General features: G+C 43.9%; 1 protein-coding gene across 1 annotated transcript in view; it reads left to right on the top strand.

Annotated features, from left to right (window-relative positions):
• The first annotated feature begins 231 nt into the window (after positions 1-231).
• The window catches only part of lin7c (lin-7 homolog C (C. elegans)), a 20,155-nt gene continuing 2,105 nt past the window's right edge, over positions 232-18,281 (top strand). The window contains exons 1-4 of the mRNA XM_037695295.1: positions 232-462; positions 3,844-3,962; positions 4,042-4,113; positions 4,253-4,462. Of these exons, the coding sequence (XP_037551223.1) occupies positions 312-462; positions 3,844-3,962; positions 4,042-4,113; positions 4,253-4,462 (552 nt within the window). The 5' untranslated portion in view covers positions 232-311. The remainder of the gene's footprint in view (positions 463-3,843; positions 3,963-4,041; positions 4,114-4,252; positions 4,463-18,281) is intronic.

Genomic DNA, 18,281 nt, shown 5'->3' with positions numbered 1-18,281 from the left:
ACAAATGTATAAAACTAAAAACAGGAACATGTCAGCATTGGACCCTGCCAGGAGTCCAACAGATTCTTAAAGCCACTTAGAGTTACATTAGTGGAAGCACTTACATTAATACAAAAAAGTACAATGTCAAATAAATCCATAATTAAATTTAAACAATAATGGACTTGTATCTGTGAAATTTGTTTTTGAAAAACCTGACTGACTGCACGATAACATCCTGTCCCCAGAGTTCTCAGTTTTTTTGATGTGTACCTGAACGCACCATGACACTGGCAGCTAGCCTAGCCGAGCTAACTTGGCTAATCTGATTTATGGTCTCAGTTGGGCACACGAAACGTTTGCCAAGGTTACCCATTTTTTGTTTCCTATATATCCACTCCGTATCGCGATATCCACGTAAAATAATTGAGTCTTTCATTTCAAGAATGGCGTCACTCGGAGAACCTGTGCGGCTGGAAAGAGGTAACGTTAGTTAGCTAGCTAGCTTTATCACGACAGAACAGCTTAGCATCGTTCGAGAACAACTGGGGCTGTTTCTGATCACACTTTCTTGTTTGCTTCATTAACCTGGCCTTAAATATTTACTTGGCAATACTTCATACCGGCTTGTGTGTTCTAAGACTAAGCTAAATAATGCCGTGTTTAAGTTGCTCGTTAGCTAACGAGCTAACCAGTTGGTGAAGCTAAACGAGGCTCTATACTCATATTTCATTCAAATTAAAACATAGTAGTCAGCTAGATCATGTTTAACAATAATAATGATGTCATCAGTGTATGTTTCCATACAGTGTTTGACATGCCCAACAAGCAACGAGTCTAATGTTGCAGAATGTAATGCGTGCATTAAATTAGATGCACAGTAACAAAGTAATTAAAATGAATAAATGTCAAACCAATAAGTTTGTGATGATCCTACATATAGGCCTTTTTTAAAGAGATTTTTAGTCTAGTCTTAAAAGAATAAAGTGTCACTTCCTCCTAAATTGATGCCAAGTGTTCTTACAGAATAGAATAGAATAGAAATATACTTGATTGAATCCCTGAGGGAAATGATTTGGTCAAACAGTAGAGAAAATGAAAACCAGCTTTCATAATAAACAAATGGCAGATGATGAGTACAAGTGAAGACAGCTAGTGTCATGGTGGCAGGGTAATTTACATCATTTAGCTCTGCAGTAATGGACAATATCGTATCTACACTGCCTGACCCCAAACAAGTCTCCACCTGGATGTAGCTCATGAAACAGGTCCGAGCCTCCGGGATCATCACTGAACGAACGATTGTGTTTCAGCTGCAACAAGTTCTTTAATGCAATGAGCTGCTTCTCATTTCTTCAACAACATGATGAAAGACTCATGGTGGTCGAGGAGAAGATGTCGGTCTGTTTGAGAAGGGTCGAATCATCGGCACCAAGCAGAGGAACATCTCAGGAGATTGTAGAAACTTAAACTGGGTTAAGAACTGTCCAACACATTATTAAAAACAATAAACCCTGAATGATGGTGATCGGTGATCATTTAAACGTTTGGTGAAATCAAATGGAAGAAGAACACCAGCAGCACTCAGGGCTGTGGTTCATAGAGACAGGAAGAACATTTCCACACGCACAATGTGAAGAACTCAAGGGACTGGGACTGAACAGCTGTGGAGCCTTAAGAAAACCACTAACCAGTGAGGCTAACTGGAAAAAAGGCTTCAGTTTGCTAGGGAGCATAAAGATTGGACTGTGGAGCAATGGAAGAAGGTCATGTGGTCTGATGAGTCCAGACCTGTTCCAGAGTTATGGAGCATCAGGGTCAGAAGAGAGGCAGGAGAAGTGATGCACCATCATGACCAGTGTCTCGTCATCAATGGAAGATGTTGGTGAAACATTAATGCAACACTGGATGAAACAGATCTTGTGACGTTGAAGAAGTTTATTGAAACAAAGACACAGAGAACGATGTGATCGAAGATAAAGACGCTCCAACAAAATATCAAAGTTTGAGCTTTTTTTGATGGCGACTTTTTGTTTTGGTCAGGCAGTGTAATTACATTTCACAGTACTTGTGTGCATGTATACTGTACATGCAGCCGAACACTCTACCTCCAGTTTTAATCCTAAAACTTTGAGGTAAGCCAGTATTCTGACAGCAAAGTACTCTGGATAATGTGCTTCTGTACTGGGAAGTCTTTGAAAACAAGTTGGAGACCTGGTTTTTGAGAGCGTTATCAATTATCTGCCGAATTTCACCAGGAGCCAAGGAAGAGCTATAATCTGCACTTGTTCCTGTCACTACTGTATTCCAGCTGTCTTCAGGACTCGTGTAATTAGGCTTCATATTTAGTTTTAATATGTGGTACCACACACACACACACCTTTTAATATTTCTAAATAATGGACGTTAAGACATCATAAACACTTGAAGGTCATTTCATGTCGCTCTGTGTGTCTGTCCACATATTTACTTCCACTAAAGTGATTTTGTTGGTGTAAATTTTAAGTTATTGCAGATTGCACCAGTTAAAATATAATAATAATAATAATGACTTTTGTACCTTTGTTAAAGTGAAAGCATAGTTATAAAAAAATCTAGTTTCCCAGACTCCGTTTCATCCAGATTTCGAGATCTAATCGCGAAATCAATAACAAATCAGAATAAAAAAATATAAACTGCACAATCCCTCTTTGTTTTTCAGCCACTCTCTCATTCAGAAAATATTCATTCAACCTTTATTTAAACAGGTTAGTCCCACCGAGCCACGAGGACTCGTACAACAAACAATCACAAATGAGTCATACAAATTTATTATTTTTAAATGTTTGCAATTGAAAACAAAATGATAATTAAAAGAAACGTAGCGAAAACAAACATCTAGATTATAAGGCGGTGTAGAAAACTAAAACCAGGAACATCTGCAGGAACTGAACAGATGTTTGCAGCCACTTAGAGAGGTCAAAGGTCGAGAGCTTCAGATCTTTTTACAAGATATTCCAGGAAACAGGAGCGGAGTAGGAGAAGGACCTTTTGTCTAGTTCAGGCCTCACTGAGGGAACACTGCAGGTAATGATGTCCTGAGAGCGCACGCTGTAGCTGCACTCACACAGAGACCTGTAGGAGGAGATGTATGAAGGCAGCAGACCAGGAAGTGATCAGTACAGTTTGTGTTGAGACTGCTGATCATTTGCTCATCTAACCTCATTTTTCAATGAATTTCAAAGTGAGGTGGTGTTGACTCCACATGATGAGGTTGACATGTATGAACAACTCAACAGATCTACTTTTTACAGTTGAAAGGTCCAAGTGTCTTTGAGTATTTAGAATAGCACTATACAAATAAAATGTATTCTTATTATTGTTAAACTTTTAATGTAAAACATATACTGAACAGTTTGTTTGCTTTAGATAGCGTGTGCTGTATTTCCATCATTAAGTAAGAGAATGTCCTTGTAAGAGAAGCTCCATACTCTAAACCATATTATTTCTTGAACTCATTTAACAATAAGTTATTTCCTTGTTTGAAGTGTGGTGTGGTTTTCCGTTTTTATTTTCTTAACATTGAGCTTTGATTTTATATTCAAGAGGAAACCATTAAGTGCATTTATTATAAAATAAATGAAGTGTGTGGTAATTTCAGTTTGGACTAATAATATTTAAAGACTTCAATTAAAAGAAAATACTATGAAATGATTTATTATAGGCATTTTTATTACAGTAAGCATCTGTTCACCTTCTTAATACTTCTCTTTAGCTTCATGAACGTGAAGGTTCGGTGCTTCCATTAATACAGTGAAAGATTTATCCTTTTTAATCTTTCTTGTTTCAGGCATGAATGTGAAGCTTTCATAATCTCTTTGACAGATATCAACCGTGCGATTGAGCTGCTCGATAAGCTGCAGAGGACGGGGGAAGTTCCTCCTCAGAAGCTGCAGGCGCTGCAGAGGGTCTTGCAGAGTGAATTTTGTAATGCTGTCAGAGAAGTAAGACACTATTAAAAAAAACTGCATTCTGTCCTGTTTTTTTGTAAAACTACATTTGATTAGGTGGTTTTTTTTTAAGGTTTATGAGCATGTGTATGAAACGGTGGATATCAACAGCAGTCCTGAGGTCAGAGCCAACGCCACTGCAAAGGTACACGTTAATTACTGTAGTGCATCAAAATGTAGCCTTGTTCTTCTCCATCATAGATTTGAAATCTTTCACATCTTTAGGCCATTCAAACATTGAGGGGATGTGCAATGGCCTAATGATGTAATTTTCATCTTTATAGGCTACAGTGGCAGCATTTGCAGCCAGTGAGGGACACTCACATCCTCGTGTGGTGGAACTGCCCAAAACAGAAGAAGGTCTGGGTTTCAATATAATGGGTGGAAAGGAGCAGAACTCGCCTATTTACATCTCACGGATCATCCCAGGAGGCATCGCCGACCGCCACGGAGGCCTGAAAAGAGGCGACCAGCTTCTCTCTGTTAACGGAGTGGTATGTTCAAAGAATGGTCATTTAGAAGCTTTTACATTTATTTATGGAACATTTTATAATACAAAAGGTGAGATCAGAACCAAAGAGCTCTGCATAAAACAAAGAAAAAGAGAGTTGAGTTGCCACCAAATCTGGACAATACAATGACAACAAGAAGAGCACAGAAAACACAGGAGATAAAATAAACCGTGTGTCTGAAAAGCTTCCTGCAGAAATTTAAAAAGTAACGTTTAAAAGAAAATGTCAAGAAATAAAGGCATGTGTGCTGACAGAGCTGGAATAAAGAAAAATCTCATTTAGAAGCTTTAACTTAACACAGTTTTGGTGGTGGTGGGGTGTGTGCAGAGGTTAGAGAAGACAAACTTCTTGCTTCAAGGTTGCTGGTTTGAATCCCCGGACCGACAAGAATAATTTGGCTGATAAATGTGAAATCCCTTAACTTCCCCGGGTGAAGATGGCACCACACAGACGAGCTGTGGAAAATCTGTGCTTGTGTCTGGCAGCTGGTGCAAAAATAAAACAGTTGCCAAATCTTTGTGCAAAAGAGTTTTCTGTGGCGCTCCCTGAAGAAATAAATCATTTTATGATGCTAGAAGGAGAACTACATCCAAGTACAGTTGCATGCAACTAAGCTTGAAATGCTTAAAATTATTCATACCTAGCTGTAAATTTATGGTAGTTTTTTTATTTTAATGGAACAGCAGTTAGGAATTTATGGTCATAAAATTTAATGACCGCTCAGAAAAAAACCTAAAAGTCAGCAGCTACAAGCCACACAAAGTAGCCGTCTAAATCTTCTACAAGTGTCTTCAGTGTTGGAACCTGAAGCCAATAATCTCCATTAGTGCTAGTGGAAGGTAGTCAGTGAGAGGGTGTGTGCACAACAATGGCAAATGCATTTCCTCTTCAGAATAAAAGCGTTGTGCTACTGATGGTCTTCATATTTTTCCATCACGAGGTCGGACATTAGCCATAATAAAAGTCTGCATCCAGGAAAACAAAATGACACAGAACACAAAATCTATGTGGATATATTAAAAAACATTTTTTTGCTCATTTTTTTGGTGATAACAATTTTCAGGCAGTTGAATCTGAGTTATCAAGTAGTGACTTTAAAACGCCAGAAAAATCATGTTTTTGTTCCGAGTTCATTAAATTCAAGGAACAGTGTATTAGCATTTAGCATAAACGCTCACTGGTGAGGGTAGGAACGTAGACTGACCGGTAAACGGAGAGCTTTGTCTTACAGCTCAGCTCTCTTCACCACAACAGACCGGTACAGAGACGTCTGTTAATCTCATGCTCCATTCTTCCCTCACTCGTGAACAAAACCTTGAGATACTTGAACTCCTCCACTTGAGACAGATACTCACCTTCGACCTGAAGAGAGCAATCTACCCTTTTCTGGATGAGGACAATGGCCTCAGAATTTGGAGGTGTTGATTCTAATCCCAGCCGCTTCGCACTCGGCTGTGAACCGCTCCACTGAGAGCTGAAGATCACGGCACGACGACGCCAACAGGACCACATCATCTGCAAAGAGCAGAGATGGAATCCTGAGGCCACAGAACCGGAAACACTCTGCCAGCTGGCTACACCGAGAAATTCTGTCCATAATAGTTATGAACAGAATCGGTGACAACGGGCAGCCCTGGCAGAGTCAAACTCCTACCCTGAAGGGGTCTGACTTACTGCCAGCAATTAGAACCAAATTCTCACACCACTTGTGTATGGACTGAACAGCCCGTAACAATGGGCCCCGAATCTCATACTCATGGAGCACCCCCCACAGTGTACCCCGAGGAGCACGGTCAAATGCCTTCTCCAAGTCCACAAACACATGTAGACTGAATGGGCAAACTCCCATGACCCTTCGAGGACCCTAGTGAGGATAAAGAGCTGATCCAGTGTTCCACAGACAGGACGGAACCCACATTGTTCCTCCTGGATCTGAGGTTTGGCCAACGATCTGACTCGCTTCTCCAGTACCCCTGAATAGACCTTAACAGGGAGGCTAAGGAGAGTGATGCCCCTGTAATTGGAGCACACCCTCCGGTCCCCCTTTTTGAAGAGGGGAACCATCACCCCAGTCTGCCAGTCCAGTGGCACTGCCCCCGATGTCCACGCGACATTACAAAGGCGTGTATCCAAGACAGCCCCACAACATCCAGAGCCTTAAGGAAATCAGGATGAATCTCATCCACTCCCGGAGCTCTGCCGCCTCGGAACTTTTTAACGACCTCGGCGACCTCAGCCACGGTTATGTACGGATCAACCCCAAATTCCCCAGACTCAGCTTCCTCCATGGAAGACGTGCTGGTGGGATTGAGAAGGTCAGAGAAGTATTCCTTCCACCTCCCAACGACATCACTGGTTGAGGTCAACAGCGTCCCACCTTCACTGAACACAGTGTTAGTAAAGTGCTGCCTTCCCCTCCTCAGCCACCTGATGGTTTGCCAGAATCTACTCGGAGTCAAGAGTCTCTATCCAAGGTCTCGTTGAACTCCTGCCACATCCGAGCTTTTGCTTCAGCAACAGCCATGGCTGTGGACCGCTTGGCCCTCCGGTACTCCTCAGCTGCCTCCGGAGTCCCAATGGTCAACAAGGCCCAATAGGACTCCTTCTTCAGCTTGACAGCCTCCCTGACCTGGGGATGTCCACCACTAAGTTTGTGGATGGCTACCGTGAGAAGCACCAACAACCTTGCGGCCACAGCTCAAGGCAGCTACCTCAACAAACGAGGCGCGGAACATGGCCCACTCGGACTCAATTATGGCTGTATACCAAACCGTGGTTCTTTTATAGTACCAACCGAACTGCGTCGGTTGGTGTATAGATTGAAACATGACTCTTCTTTCGGTGTCAAGTTTCGGTGATTGGTTGTAACGTGACACGTGGTTTCAGCACACAGGCAGGTAAAACACAGATATATGACAAAGAGACATACGTGTTTACGCCCAGAGCTGTATGGAGCTGCCATATAGCTGTATGTCTATATAGCTATATAGCATATAGCTCTTCCTTCCGGTGAGCGAACGCTGACGCATCCTGGCTCCCGCTGCTCGTCGTGCTTTTTTGCTTTTTTCTGTTTTATTCAGTCCTTCCTGCCTTTTCCACTACACCAAGTCTCTGATCCGTCTCAATATCAGCCATGCGGTTCATTAGGATTTACCTGCTGCCTGCTCTGCTTTGGACTCTCCAGCTACTCATCCACCACCACCCGGCGTCTGGCCTTCTCCATTACTCAGCGGTCGAGCTCCTTCGCCTTCGTTTCTTACCAGCCATGCCACCTGTGCTCCCTCTTCAGGACATTGCCTTCCATCCTCGCCGGAGATACATTCACCGTGGCTCCGCCATAAACTCCACGCTGACAAGTTAACCCCATAAACTCCATCTGGTCTGACTCTCACCATTCTACATGCCGCAATACTCAGGCCGCTAACAGTAGTAGCATGTTAGCTACCCTAGCTCGGTCGGCTAATGCTCCGGTCGCTACCAACTCCTCCTCCGTAAAGTTTGGCCTTCTGAACGTTCGCTCACTCACTGGCAAAGGTCAGCTTATTCAAGATCTAATATCTGACCGTAAGCTAGATTTTATTTGTCTAACAGAAACATGGCAACAACAAAATTACTTTTTCCACCTGAATGAATCTACCCCACCGGGGTTTGTTTACATCGCCAAATCCCGCGAGTCTGGGCGCGGAGGAGGTCTCGCAATAATTCACCGCGAGAATTGGAAGGTCACGCCGGTTCACACACCTCCCTATCCCTCCTTTGAGCACACTGTGTGTCTACTCTCCGGCCCTACCCCCACCATTGTTGCCACTTTCTACCGTCCGCCCAAAATCAACAACTCTTTTATAAATGACTTTGTTGCTCTAATCGCCCATCTCTCAGCTCTTTCACCCAACATTATTCTGCTTGGAGACTTCAACATTCATATGGATGGAGACAACAACCCCCTCACCAGAGACTTCACATCCTGCCTCGACAGCTGTGGCTTCCAGCAGTTCATTAACTTACCAACCCACATAAAGGGCCACACTTTGGACTTATTATGCTGCTCTGGACTCTCTCCTCTTAACTGTTCTTCTGATGAACTTCCGTTTACCATACCATACCACTTTATTTATGAAGCACTTAAAACAGCTACAAGGCCAACCAAAGTGCTGTACAGACAAAACAACAGGTAACACACCAAGCACAATACAAAATGAGGTAAATCAGACTATAGACATAAAAACGATGCATATATTGACGACAAAGCAGTGTGGAGCATACAGGATCAAAAACACAGATCATCGGGTGTTGAATGCTACTGAATAGTAGTGAGTTTTTAAATGGGACTTGAAAACCGAGAGGGAGGGGGCCTGTCTGACAAGCAGAGGTAACTCGTTCCAGAGTCTTGGTCCTGCTACAGAGAATGCCCTGTCACCTCTGCGCTTAAGACGAGTCCCTGGAACTATGAGGAGCAACTGGTCCTCTGACCTCAGGGAACGTGGTGGGACATACGGTTGTAGCAGATCAGAGAGATAGGTAGGGGCGACACTGTTCAGTGATTTGTAGACATACATGAGTATTTTGAACTGGATTCTAAGGTGAACCGGTAACCAGTGCAGTGAGGCCAAAACTGGTGTAATGTGCTCTCTTTTGCCTGTACTGGTTAAAAATCTGGCTGCTGCATTCTGGACCAGTTGTAGTCGTGCAGTGGAGGTCTGACTGATACCAAACAGGTGTGAATTGCAGTAATCAAGCCTAGAAGTAATGAATGCATGTATTGCTGTCTCCAGTTTATTTTTGGACAATATGGGCTTCAGTTTAGACAGTCGCCTCTGTTGGAAGAAGCATGATTTAACAATCATGTTTACATGATTGTTAAGCTTCAGGGAAGGGTCCATTATCACGCCCAGATTAGTGACTCTTTGTTTTTCTGACAGGGTTAGAGCGGAGAGGTTGATACAGTGGTTTGGGATTGTGTCTTTGGGAGGGAACAACATGACTTCAGACTTCTTTGCATTGAAACTCAAGAAATTTAAAGACATCCAATCCCTTAAGTCAGCCAGGCAGTTGAGCAGCGGTTGAATAGAGCATGTACCATTGTGTCTTAGGGGGAAGTAAATTTGACAGTCATCGACATAGAAGTGGAAGGGCATGTTGTGTTTCCGGAAAATAGCACCAAGCGGCAGCAGGTAAAAAGAGAATAGGAGGGGACCCAGGATGGACCCCTGCGAAACCCCCCATTTAAGCTCTGCCTCTGCGGAACTAAAATCCTTGACGGAGACACAAAAGGATCTGTCAGCGAGGTAAGATCTGAACCAATTGATCAATCAACCTTTATTTAGACAGGTAAATCCCATTGAGCCTCGAGGACTCATTTACAAGAGAGACCTGATTTCAACAAAGAAAGATGACAACAATGGACAACAGCAACAACAATAAACAATTATAAAAAGTCATACTGCAGGTTTTTTTTTTTTTTTTTTTTTTACAAATAGGATGGCTAAAAGGAAAAGGTAACAACAACAAAAAAAAAAAAAAAAACAGCTAGATTCTAAGGCGAATGTAGAAAACTAAAAACAGGAACATGTCTGCATTGGTCCCTGCCAGGAGTCCAACAGATTCTTAAAGCCACTTAGAGAGGTCAAGGTCGAGAGCTTCAAATCTTTTTGTAGGATATTCCAGGAAACAGGAGCAGAGTAGGAGGCGGCCCTTTTGCCTAGTTCAGTCCTCATTGAGGGAACTTTGCAGGTAATAATGTCCTGAGAGCGCACTCCGTAGCTGCACTCACGTAGAGACATGTAGGAGGAGATGTATGAGGGCTATAATTGAGGGCTGATCCTGTGACGCCCACCCACTGCTCTAACCTATCAATGAGGATCTCATGGTCGATGGTGTCGAAGGCGGCTGAGAGGTCCAACAGGACAAGCAGCACAGAATCACCGGTATCTGTGAATCTGAAGATGTCGTTAAAGACCTTCAGCAGGGCAGTTTCAGTGCTGTAGAGAGGTTTGAAGCAAGATTGGAAAAGCTCTAAGATGGCGTGATCCTCCAGGAAGCACTTCAACTGGGACTCCACTATTCTCTCTAGTACTTTAGAAACAAATGGGAGTTTGGAGACAGGCCGGTAGTTGGAAACAACTGAGGGGTCAAGGTTTGGTTTTTTCAGGAGAGGCTGGACGGCAGCATGTTTAAAGGATTTTGGCACCACGCCAGTGGATAAACTACTGTTTACTATATCAAGAATGGACGGACCTAGAGTTGGAAACACCTCCTTTAGTAGTTGAGGGGGGACCACATCAAAGGGGGAGCCAGAAGGTTTCAAGCTGCACATGACCTGCTCTAGAGAAGATAGAGTGATGGGATCAAAATGGTCAAAAGGAGCTACAGACTGAGGTGGGATGGATGGGTCATGAGTTGGAGGGGAAATGAGAGCCCTGGTGGTCACAATTTTTTCCACAAAGAAATGTAAGAAGTTGTCGCACAGCTCAGTCGAGGCTTCCAGAGGGGATGGTTCAGTGAGGTGGAGAACAGAGTTTAGGGTGGAGAAGAGGACACGTGGGTTCTGAGAGTTTGAGGTAATTATATCAGAGAAGTATTTGGATTTTGCAGCTTTCACTGTTTTCTGATAACGGTGCCAACTCTCCTTAAGTATCTGGAAAGAGACCTGCAGCCTGTCTTTCCTCCACTTTCGCTCCGCCCTCCTACATTGCTGCCTAACGGCCTTGGTGACGTCACACAGCCAAGGTTCTGCTCTCAGTTTTGATTTTCTAGTTTTAACAGGCGCAACATGATCCAGAGTCTTTAAGCAGACAGAGTTGAACTGGGTTGTCAGCTCCTCAGTGGTGGTGAGAAACACTGGGGGCTGAATTATCATTTCAGAGTTATAAACATCTGTGAAACATGCGGCAGGGAAATGGTTAATCGCCCGGGTCCTACGGCTTAGGAGTTAGATGGGGGAAGGTGAACTCAAACCGGACTGGCATGTGGTCTGAAAAAACATTATCACCAATAACAAGATTATTAACAGTCACATCATGAGTTAAAACAAGATCCAGTGTATGTCCGCGCTCTTGGGTGGGACCGTTTACATGCTGAGTTAAATTAAAAGAGTCCAATAAATCTAAAAAGTCCTTAACCAAGGGCTTCTCAGGACAGCACACGTGCAAATTAAAGTCACCAATAATGAAAACATGCTCAAATTTTGGTGTGATTTCAGCCAAGAAGTCAGAAAACTCATTTTTGAAATCCTTAGACCGAGGTGGACGGTAGACGAGTGCAAATAACGTCTGAGTTGAATGTCCGAGTTCAATGTCCGAGTTCAAAGATGCTCAGCTCAAAGTTGGCGCGGGAAACTGGGATGGACAGTTGTTTACAGTCAAAAGTTGATTTGAATATTGTTAATAATCCACCACCGCGCCGGCCTGATGGCCGCGGTGCATTAAAATTCAAACAGTTCGGTGGCAGTAATTCCGTCAAGGCGCTGGACTCACCCGGAGACATCCAAGTCTCTGTGATGCACAGAAAGTTCAAATTGTGCTGTTGAAAGTAATCCCTGAGGATAAAAGTTTTATTGGTAACAGATCTTGCGTTGACCAAACACATCCGGATATTGTCCGAAGTGGAGCTAGCAGCGGTGGAGTTAGTGTGCGCTAATGGCCGCAGGTTTTCAATAACAGCCCCTCCAAGTCGGTCCGAGCTGTGCACCGGCTGACAACCCCCGCTGGCCACCCGGTCCGGGCACACAGGAAGCTGGCGATGGAAACCGTGACCGCCAGCTGAAGAGGAAGATGCAGCGCGCAGAGCTTTAAGCTTCACCAGCTGACCAGCACGTTTTCCCCGGCGTCTGAAACGATATCTCTGGGCAGGCAGGTGAGGAGCGCAGCGAAGGTAAGCTGGCACGTCCGCCAGCCCCCCCCCGGGGGGGGGGGGTCCAGAGGTACGCTCATATTGTTCAAAATAAGCGACTTCAGTGGCAGAAAAACGAAGATCCAAAAGTTGTTGTCTGTCATACACCAGCAGAGAGTTGATGTCACAGATGAGAAATGCAAAAATAATCCGAACACAATCAGCAGAGGTGGATTGCAAGCCATGTACTCGGGCGCCATCTTACCGGAAGCTTGTTATCAGCACTTACTGATCACCTGATGATCTCATTCAGTGTCGATATAAAATTTTCTTCAGAGAAACCTCAACACACTCTTTCCTTCTGTAATATTAAGAATATCAACCATGACATCCTTTTGTCTCATATTAATAATACCATCTTCACCTTCAATTCTTTTAACCCAGATGACCTTGTCACATTCTACAATAACAGCCTCACCAACATTCTTAACTCTGTTGCTAGTCAACTTGACTCTCACCTATCCAACAATAACATTTATGAAGAGTTTCAATCTGGTTTTCACCCCCACCATAGCACCGAAACAGCTCTAATAAAAATAACGAATGACCTTCTTCTTGCTGCTGACTCTGCTCTTCTGTCTATCCTCATTTTACTGGATCTAAGTTCTGCCTTCGACACAATCTGTCATCCTATCCTCCTCAACAGACTAACCTCCATTGGCATCTCAGGTACTCCGTTAGACTGGTTCAAATCATATCTCTCTGACCGCACTCAATTCATTCAGCTCAAATCCTTTTGTTCCCAGTCAGCCCCTGTCTCCACGGGTGTCCCCCAAGGGTCTGTCCTCAGACCCCTCCTCTTCATCATTTGCCTCCTTCCTCTAGGTCACATTTTCCGTAAATTTGGTGTCCATTTTCACTGTTATGCTGATGACACACAGCTCTACCTGTCAACAAAACCAAACTCCACCCTCCATCCTCACCGACTGTCTCAATGAGTTAAATCACTGGTTTTCTAACAACTTCCTACAACTAAACAGTAACAAAACAGAAATCATTCTTGTCGGTACCAAAACTCTCTTTCAAAATCAGAAAATCTTCTCATCCCCCTTAACAACTCTCTGCTATCCCCCTCGCCTCAGGTCAAGAGTCTTGGTGTCATCCTCGACACCACTCTCTCCTTCACTTCACACATCAACAACGTCACTCGGTCTGCCTATTTCCACCTCTGAAATATTAACCATCTCCGCCCTTCTCTCACACCCCGCTCCACAGCCATCCTTGTTCACAGTCTTGTGACTTCTCGGATTGACTACTGCAACTCCCTTCTTTATGGCCTCCCCAACAAATCTCCCCAGAAGCTGCAATTGGTCCAGAACTCAGCTGCTCGTGTCATCACTCAAACCTCCTCCTATAACCACATCACTCCTGTCCTGCAGCAGCTCCACTGGCTCCCGGTTAAATCACGCATCGTCTTCAAAATTCTTCTTCTCACTTTCAAAGCTATCCACAACCTTGCCCCTCCGTACCTATCTGACCTCTTACACATTTCCATCCCTTCTCTCTCTCTCAGATCCTCCTCTTCACTACACCTCCATGTACCCTCTGCCTGCCTCTCCACCATGGGGAGCAGGGCCTTCACCTGCTCTGCTCCTCATCTCTGGAACTCTCTACCCCCTGACTTAAGAAACACCACCTCTCTTTCTATATTCAAGACTGCTCTGAAAACACATCTCTTTAGACTCGCTTATCCTTAACTTTGCTCTATGTATTTTATATTCTTTATGCATTTTATATTCTGTATGTATTTTATATTCTTTATGTACAGTGGGGAGAACAAGTATTTGATACACTGTTGATTTTTCAGGTTTTCCCACTTGCAAAGCTTGTAGATGACTGCAATTTTTATCATAGGTACTCTTCAACTGTGAGTGATGGAATGTAAAACAAAAATCCAGAAAAATACAATGTATGATTTTTAAATAATTAATTTCCATTTTATTGTGTGAAATAAGTATTTGATACAACAGAAAAATGAAACTTAATATTTGGTACAGAAAGCTTTGTTTGCAATTACAGAGATCAGACGTTTCCTGTAGTTCTTGACCAGGTTTGCACACACTGCAGCAGGGATTTTGGCCCACTCCTCCATACAGATCTCCTCCAGAGCCTTCAGGTTTCGGGGCTGTCGCTGGGCCACACGGACTTTAAGCTCCCTCCAAAGATTTTCTATGGGATTCAGGTCTGGAGACTGGCTAGGCCACTCCAGGACCTTAAGATGTTTCCTACGGAGCCACTCTTTAGTTGCCCTGGCTGTGTGTTTTGGGTCGTTATCATGCTGGAAGACCCATCTTCAGTGCTCTTACTGAGGGAAGGAGGTTGTTGGCCAAAATCTCATGATACATGGCCTCATCCATCCTTCCCACAATATGGTGCAGTCGTCCTGTCCCCTTTGCAGAAAAGCATCCCCAAAGAATGATGTTTCCACCGCCATGCTTCACGGTTGGGATGGTGTTCTTGGGGTTGTACTCATCATTCTTCTTCCTCCAAACATGACGAGTGGAGTTTAAACCAAAAAGTTCTATTTTTGTCTCATCAGACCACATGACCACCTCCCATTCCTCCTCTGGATCATTCAGATGGTCATTTGCAAACTTCAGACGGGCTTTGACATGCGTTGGCTTGAGGAAGGGCACCTTGCGTGCACTGCAGGATTTTAATCCTTGACGGCGTAGAGTGTTACTGATTGTTTTCTTTGAGACTGTGGTCCCAGCTCTATTCAGGTCATTGACCAGGTCCTGCCGTGTAGTTCTGGGCTCATTCCTCTCCTTCCTCAAGATCAATGATGCTCCACGAGGTGAGATCTTGCATGGCGCCCCAGACCGAGGGAGATTTTCCGTTATTTTGAATTTCATCCATTTTCTAATAATTGCACCAACTGTTGTTGCCTTCTCACCAAGCTGCTTGCCTATTGTCCTGTAGCCCATCCCAGCCTTGTGCAGGTCTACAATTTTATCCCTGATGTCCTTACACAGCTCTCTGGTCTTGGGCATTGTGGAGATGCTGGAGTCTGATTGATTGAGTGTGTGGACAGGTGTCTTTTATACAGGTCACGAGTCCAAACAGGTGCAGTTAATACAGGTAATGGGTGGAGAACAGGAGGGCTTCTTAAAGAAGAACTAACATGTCTGTGAGAGCCAAAATTCTTACTGGTTGATAGATGATCAAATACTTATTTCACACAATAAAATGGAAATTAATTATTTAAAAATCATACATTGTATTTTTCTGGATTTTTGTTTTAGATTCCATCACTCACAATTGAAGAGTACCTATGATAAAAATTACAGTCATCTACAAGCTTTGCAAGTGGGAAAACCTGAAAAATCAACAGTGTATCAAATACTTGTTCTCCCCACTGTATTTTATATTCTTTATGTAATTTATTCCTGTTGATCTTTGTTCTTAATGTAAAGTGTCCTTGGGTGTCCTGAAAGGCGCTTTTTAAATAAAACGATTATTATTATTATTATTATGTCTATGGCGCTGGTTGCGCCCACTGACGGGGTTCACGTGTGCAGCTCGTGTGTCATCGAACGGCTTCAGTTTACAAGTGGATAGTTGCTCCGTGTTTGTCTGCAAGGAGAGAGGAGCACAGCCTCCTCCTCTCAGTGTTAAAGTCGGCCTGTGAGTGTTAGAGCCTGAACGGCCTGATTCAACATCTGCACGACCAGACTCTGCTTCATCTGATAACGGAGCTGTGTCTATGTTTCAGCTGGTAAGTTTACGTTTGTTAACGTTACTGCAGCTTAATGCGTGCATCGTGGTGAGTTAAACTAGGATCTGTGTAATGCTAACTTTAAGATATTAGTGTGTAGCTTTATTTTATGGCTATCTATGTAGCTAGCTAAAATCAGAAGCTAACTAAAGATTGACAGTAACAGATAAAGCTTAGCTTGTAAAAATGTGCTCATCCATCGGTCAGCTGGTTAAACAGTTCACCTAATTGTCACTGTTTGTTCATGTTCTCCTCACAGGAGCCTCTGACGGGAGATGATCAGTGCCATAAACCACAGAGAACCACAGAGAAGATTCAGGCAGAGACACAGAGGTGCAGAAGTCTGCATCAACCCTAACCTCAGTGAATCCAGTGACCTGCTGGTGGAATGTGAGGGACAATATGTCAGTGCTGTCAAACTGACAACCAGGTATCTGTGTGTGCAACAATCATCATCTACAGCCTCAGAGTGAACATGTTCTACTGCTGGAGACACCATCAGCCAGGAGCAGCTGGTTTGTGTCCAGAGAAAACAGACATGTACAGACATGTTGATGTTTCTGAAGAAAAACTGTTCAGTGAAAAGGTCCTCAGTGTGTAGCAGTGAGCATTAGACACTGACGTGTCACTGGTTTGAAACTGGTCTTTTGAACTGGAAATTATTTGTTTCTTTTTATGTAAGAAAACTGCTTGGAATAGAAATACCAAAGTTAAAAAATAAAACTCGAGATTTGTACTGTAATGTGTAACGTCATTTTATTTTTGTTAGAATTGATGTTAATCATAAAATTGGCACAGAAAAAAGAACCGTCCAGGAACCGACACCAAAGGGAAGGAACCAACACCGATACGTTTTTTTTTGTTTTGTTTTGTTTTTAGAAAGGTGCCCAGCCCTAGACTCAATGTCCCCCACGTTAGCTGGGATTCAGTTAAAGCTCTCCCGGAGGTGCTAGTTTTTCATTTACCCTTTATTTATCCAGGTAGTCTCATTGAGTCACGAGAACTCATTTTCAAGAGAGACCTGTTTAGGGAGCAGATGGTGGGAGTTAAGGGCCTTGCTCATGGGCCCAGAGTGGGGCGAATGAGGGTGGGGGCAAATGTGGGTGCTTCACCTACCCCACCCACATTTTTTGATGTTTTCGGTACCGAGGCTTGAACCGGCGATCTTCCGATCACAGGCCCACCTCTCTAACCTCTGCGCCACCACTCCCCAGATCTCTCTGACGGCTTCTTCTGCCAGGCATTCTCAGCAAACCCTCACTACATGTTTGGGTCTACCAGGTCTGTCCGGCATCTTCCTCCGCCATCTCATCCAGCTCACTACCAGGTGGTGATCAGTTGACAGCTCAGCTCCTCTCTTCATCCGAGTGTCCAAAACAAACGGCCACAAATCAGATGACATGACTATGAAGTAAATCATAGATTTACGATCTAGGGCTTCCTAGTGCAAAGTGCACTTATGGACACCCTTATGTTCGACCATGGTGTTTGTGATGGACAAACTGACTAGCACAGAAGTTCAGATCACGGCTCATGTTCAGATCAGTAAGGCCGTTCCTCTCAATCATGCCCCTCCAGGTCACACTGTCATGACCTATGTGGGCATTGAAGTCCCCCAGCAGAATAAAGGAGTCCCCAGCTGGCGCACCTTCCAGCACCCCCGCCAAAGACTCCAAGAAGTCCGGATACTTTGAAATGCCATTCGACGCATAGGCACAAGCAACTGTCAGAGCCCATCCCCCCACCCTAAGGCACAGGGAAGTTACCCTTTCATGTACTGGGGAAAACGTTGGTTACGTACTGTAACCCCAGATTCTATGAATATAGGCGTAGCCCTTTAAGGCTGTCGCTGATGGGTTTATCCCGTTATGCGCAAGCATCGTACTGAAAAAAATTAGTCCACGCCCACCTGCTGTGTGGGCCCCACCCGATCCGTATAAATTACGTAAGAGCGGGTAATCTGCTCCCAAATAGCTTATTCTTTTCTTCAGCTATTCAGGAGCCAGTGAGGCCCGACGCTTAAAGGGCTACGCCTATATTCATAGAATCTGGGGTTACAGTACGTAACCAACGTTCTATGTCATATAGGCTTCGCCCTTTAAGGCTGTCGCTGATGGGTTAAGGGCGAAGCGGATGTGGTCCTCGCCTCACTGGGTCCATTCGAACACAGTAAGAAGCGGAAGCTTGCCCAAAAAA

Source organism: Nematolebias whitei, chromosome 2 (assembly GCF_014905685.2).
Source record: "Nematolebias whitei isolate Nwh7 chromosome 2, NemWhi1, whole genome shotgun sequence".
Classification (NCBI taxonomy): Eukaryota; Metazoa; Chordata; class Actinopteri; order Cyprinodontiformes; family Rivulidae; genus Nematolebias; species Nematolebias whitei.
Note: the sequence above shows the minus strand (reverse complement) of the source record. Positions and strands in the feature narration are given on the sequence as shown.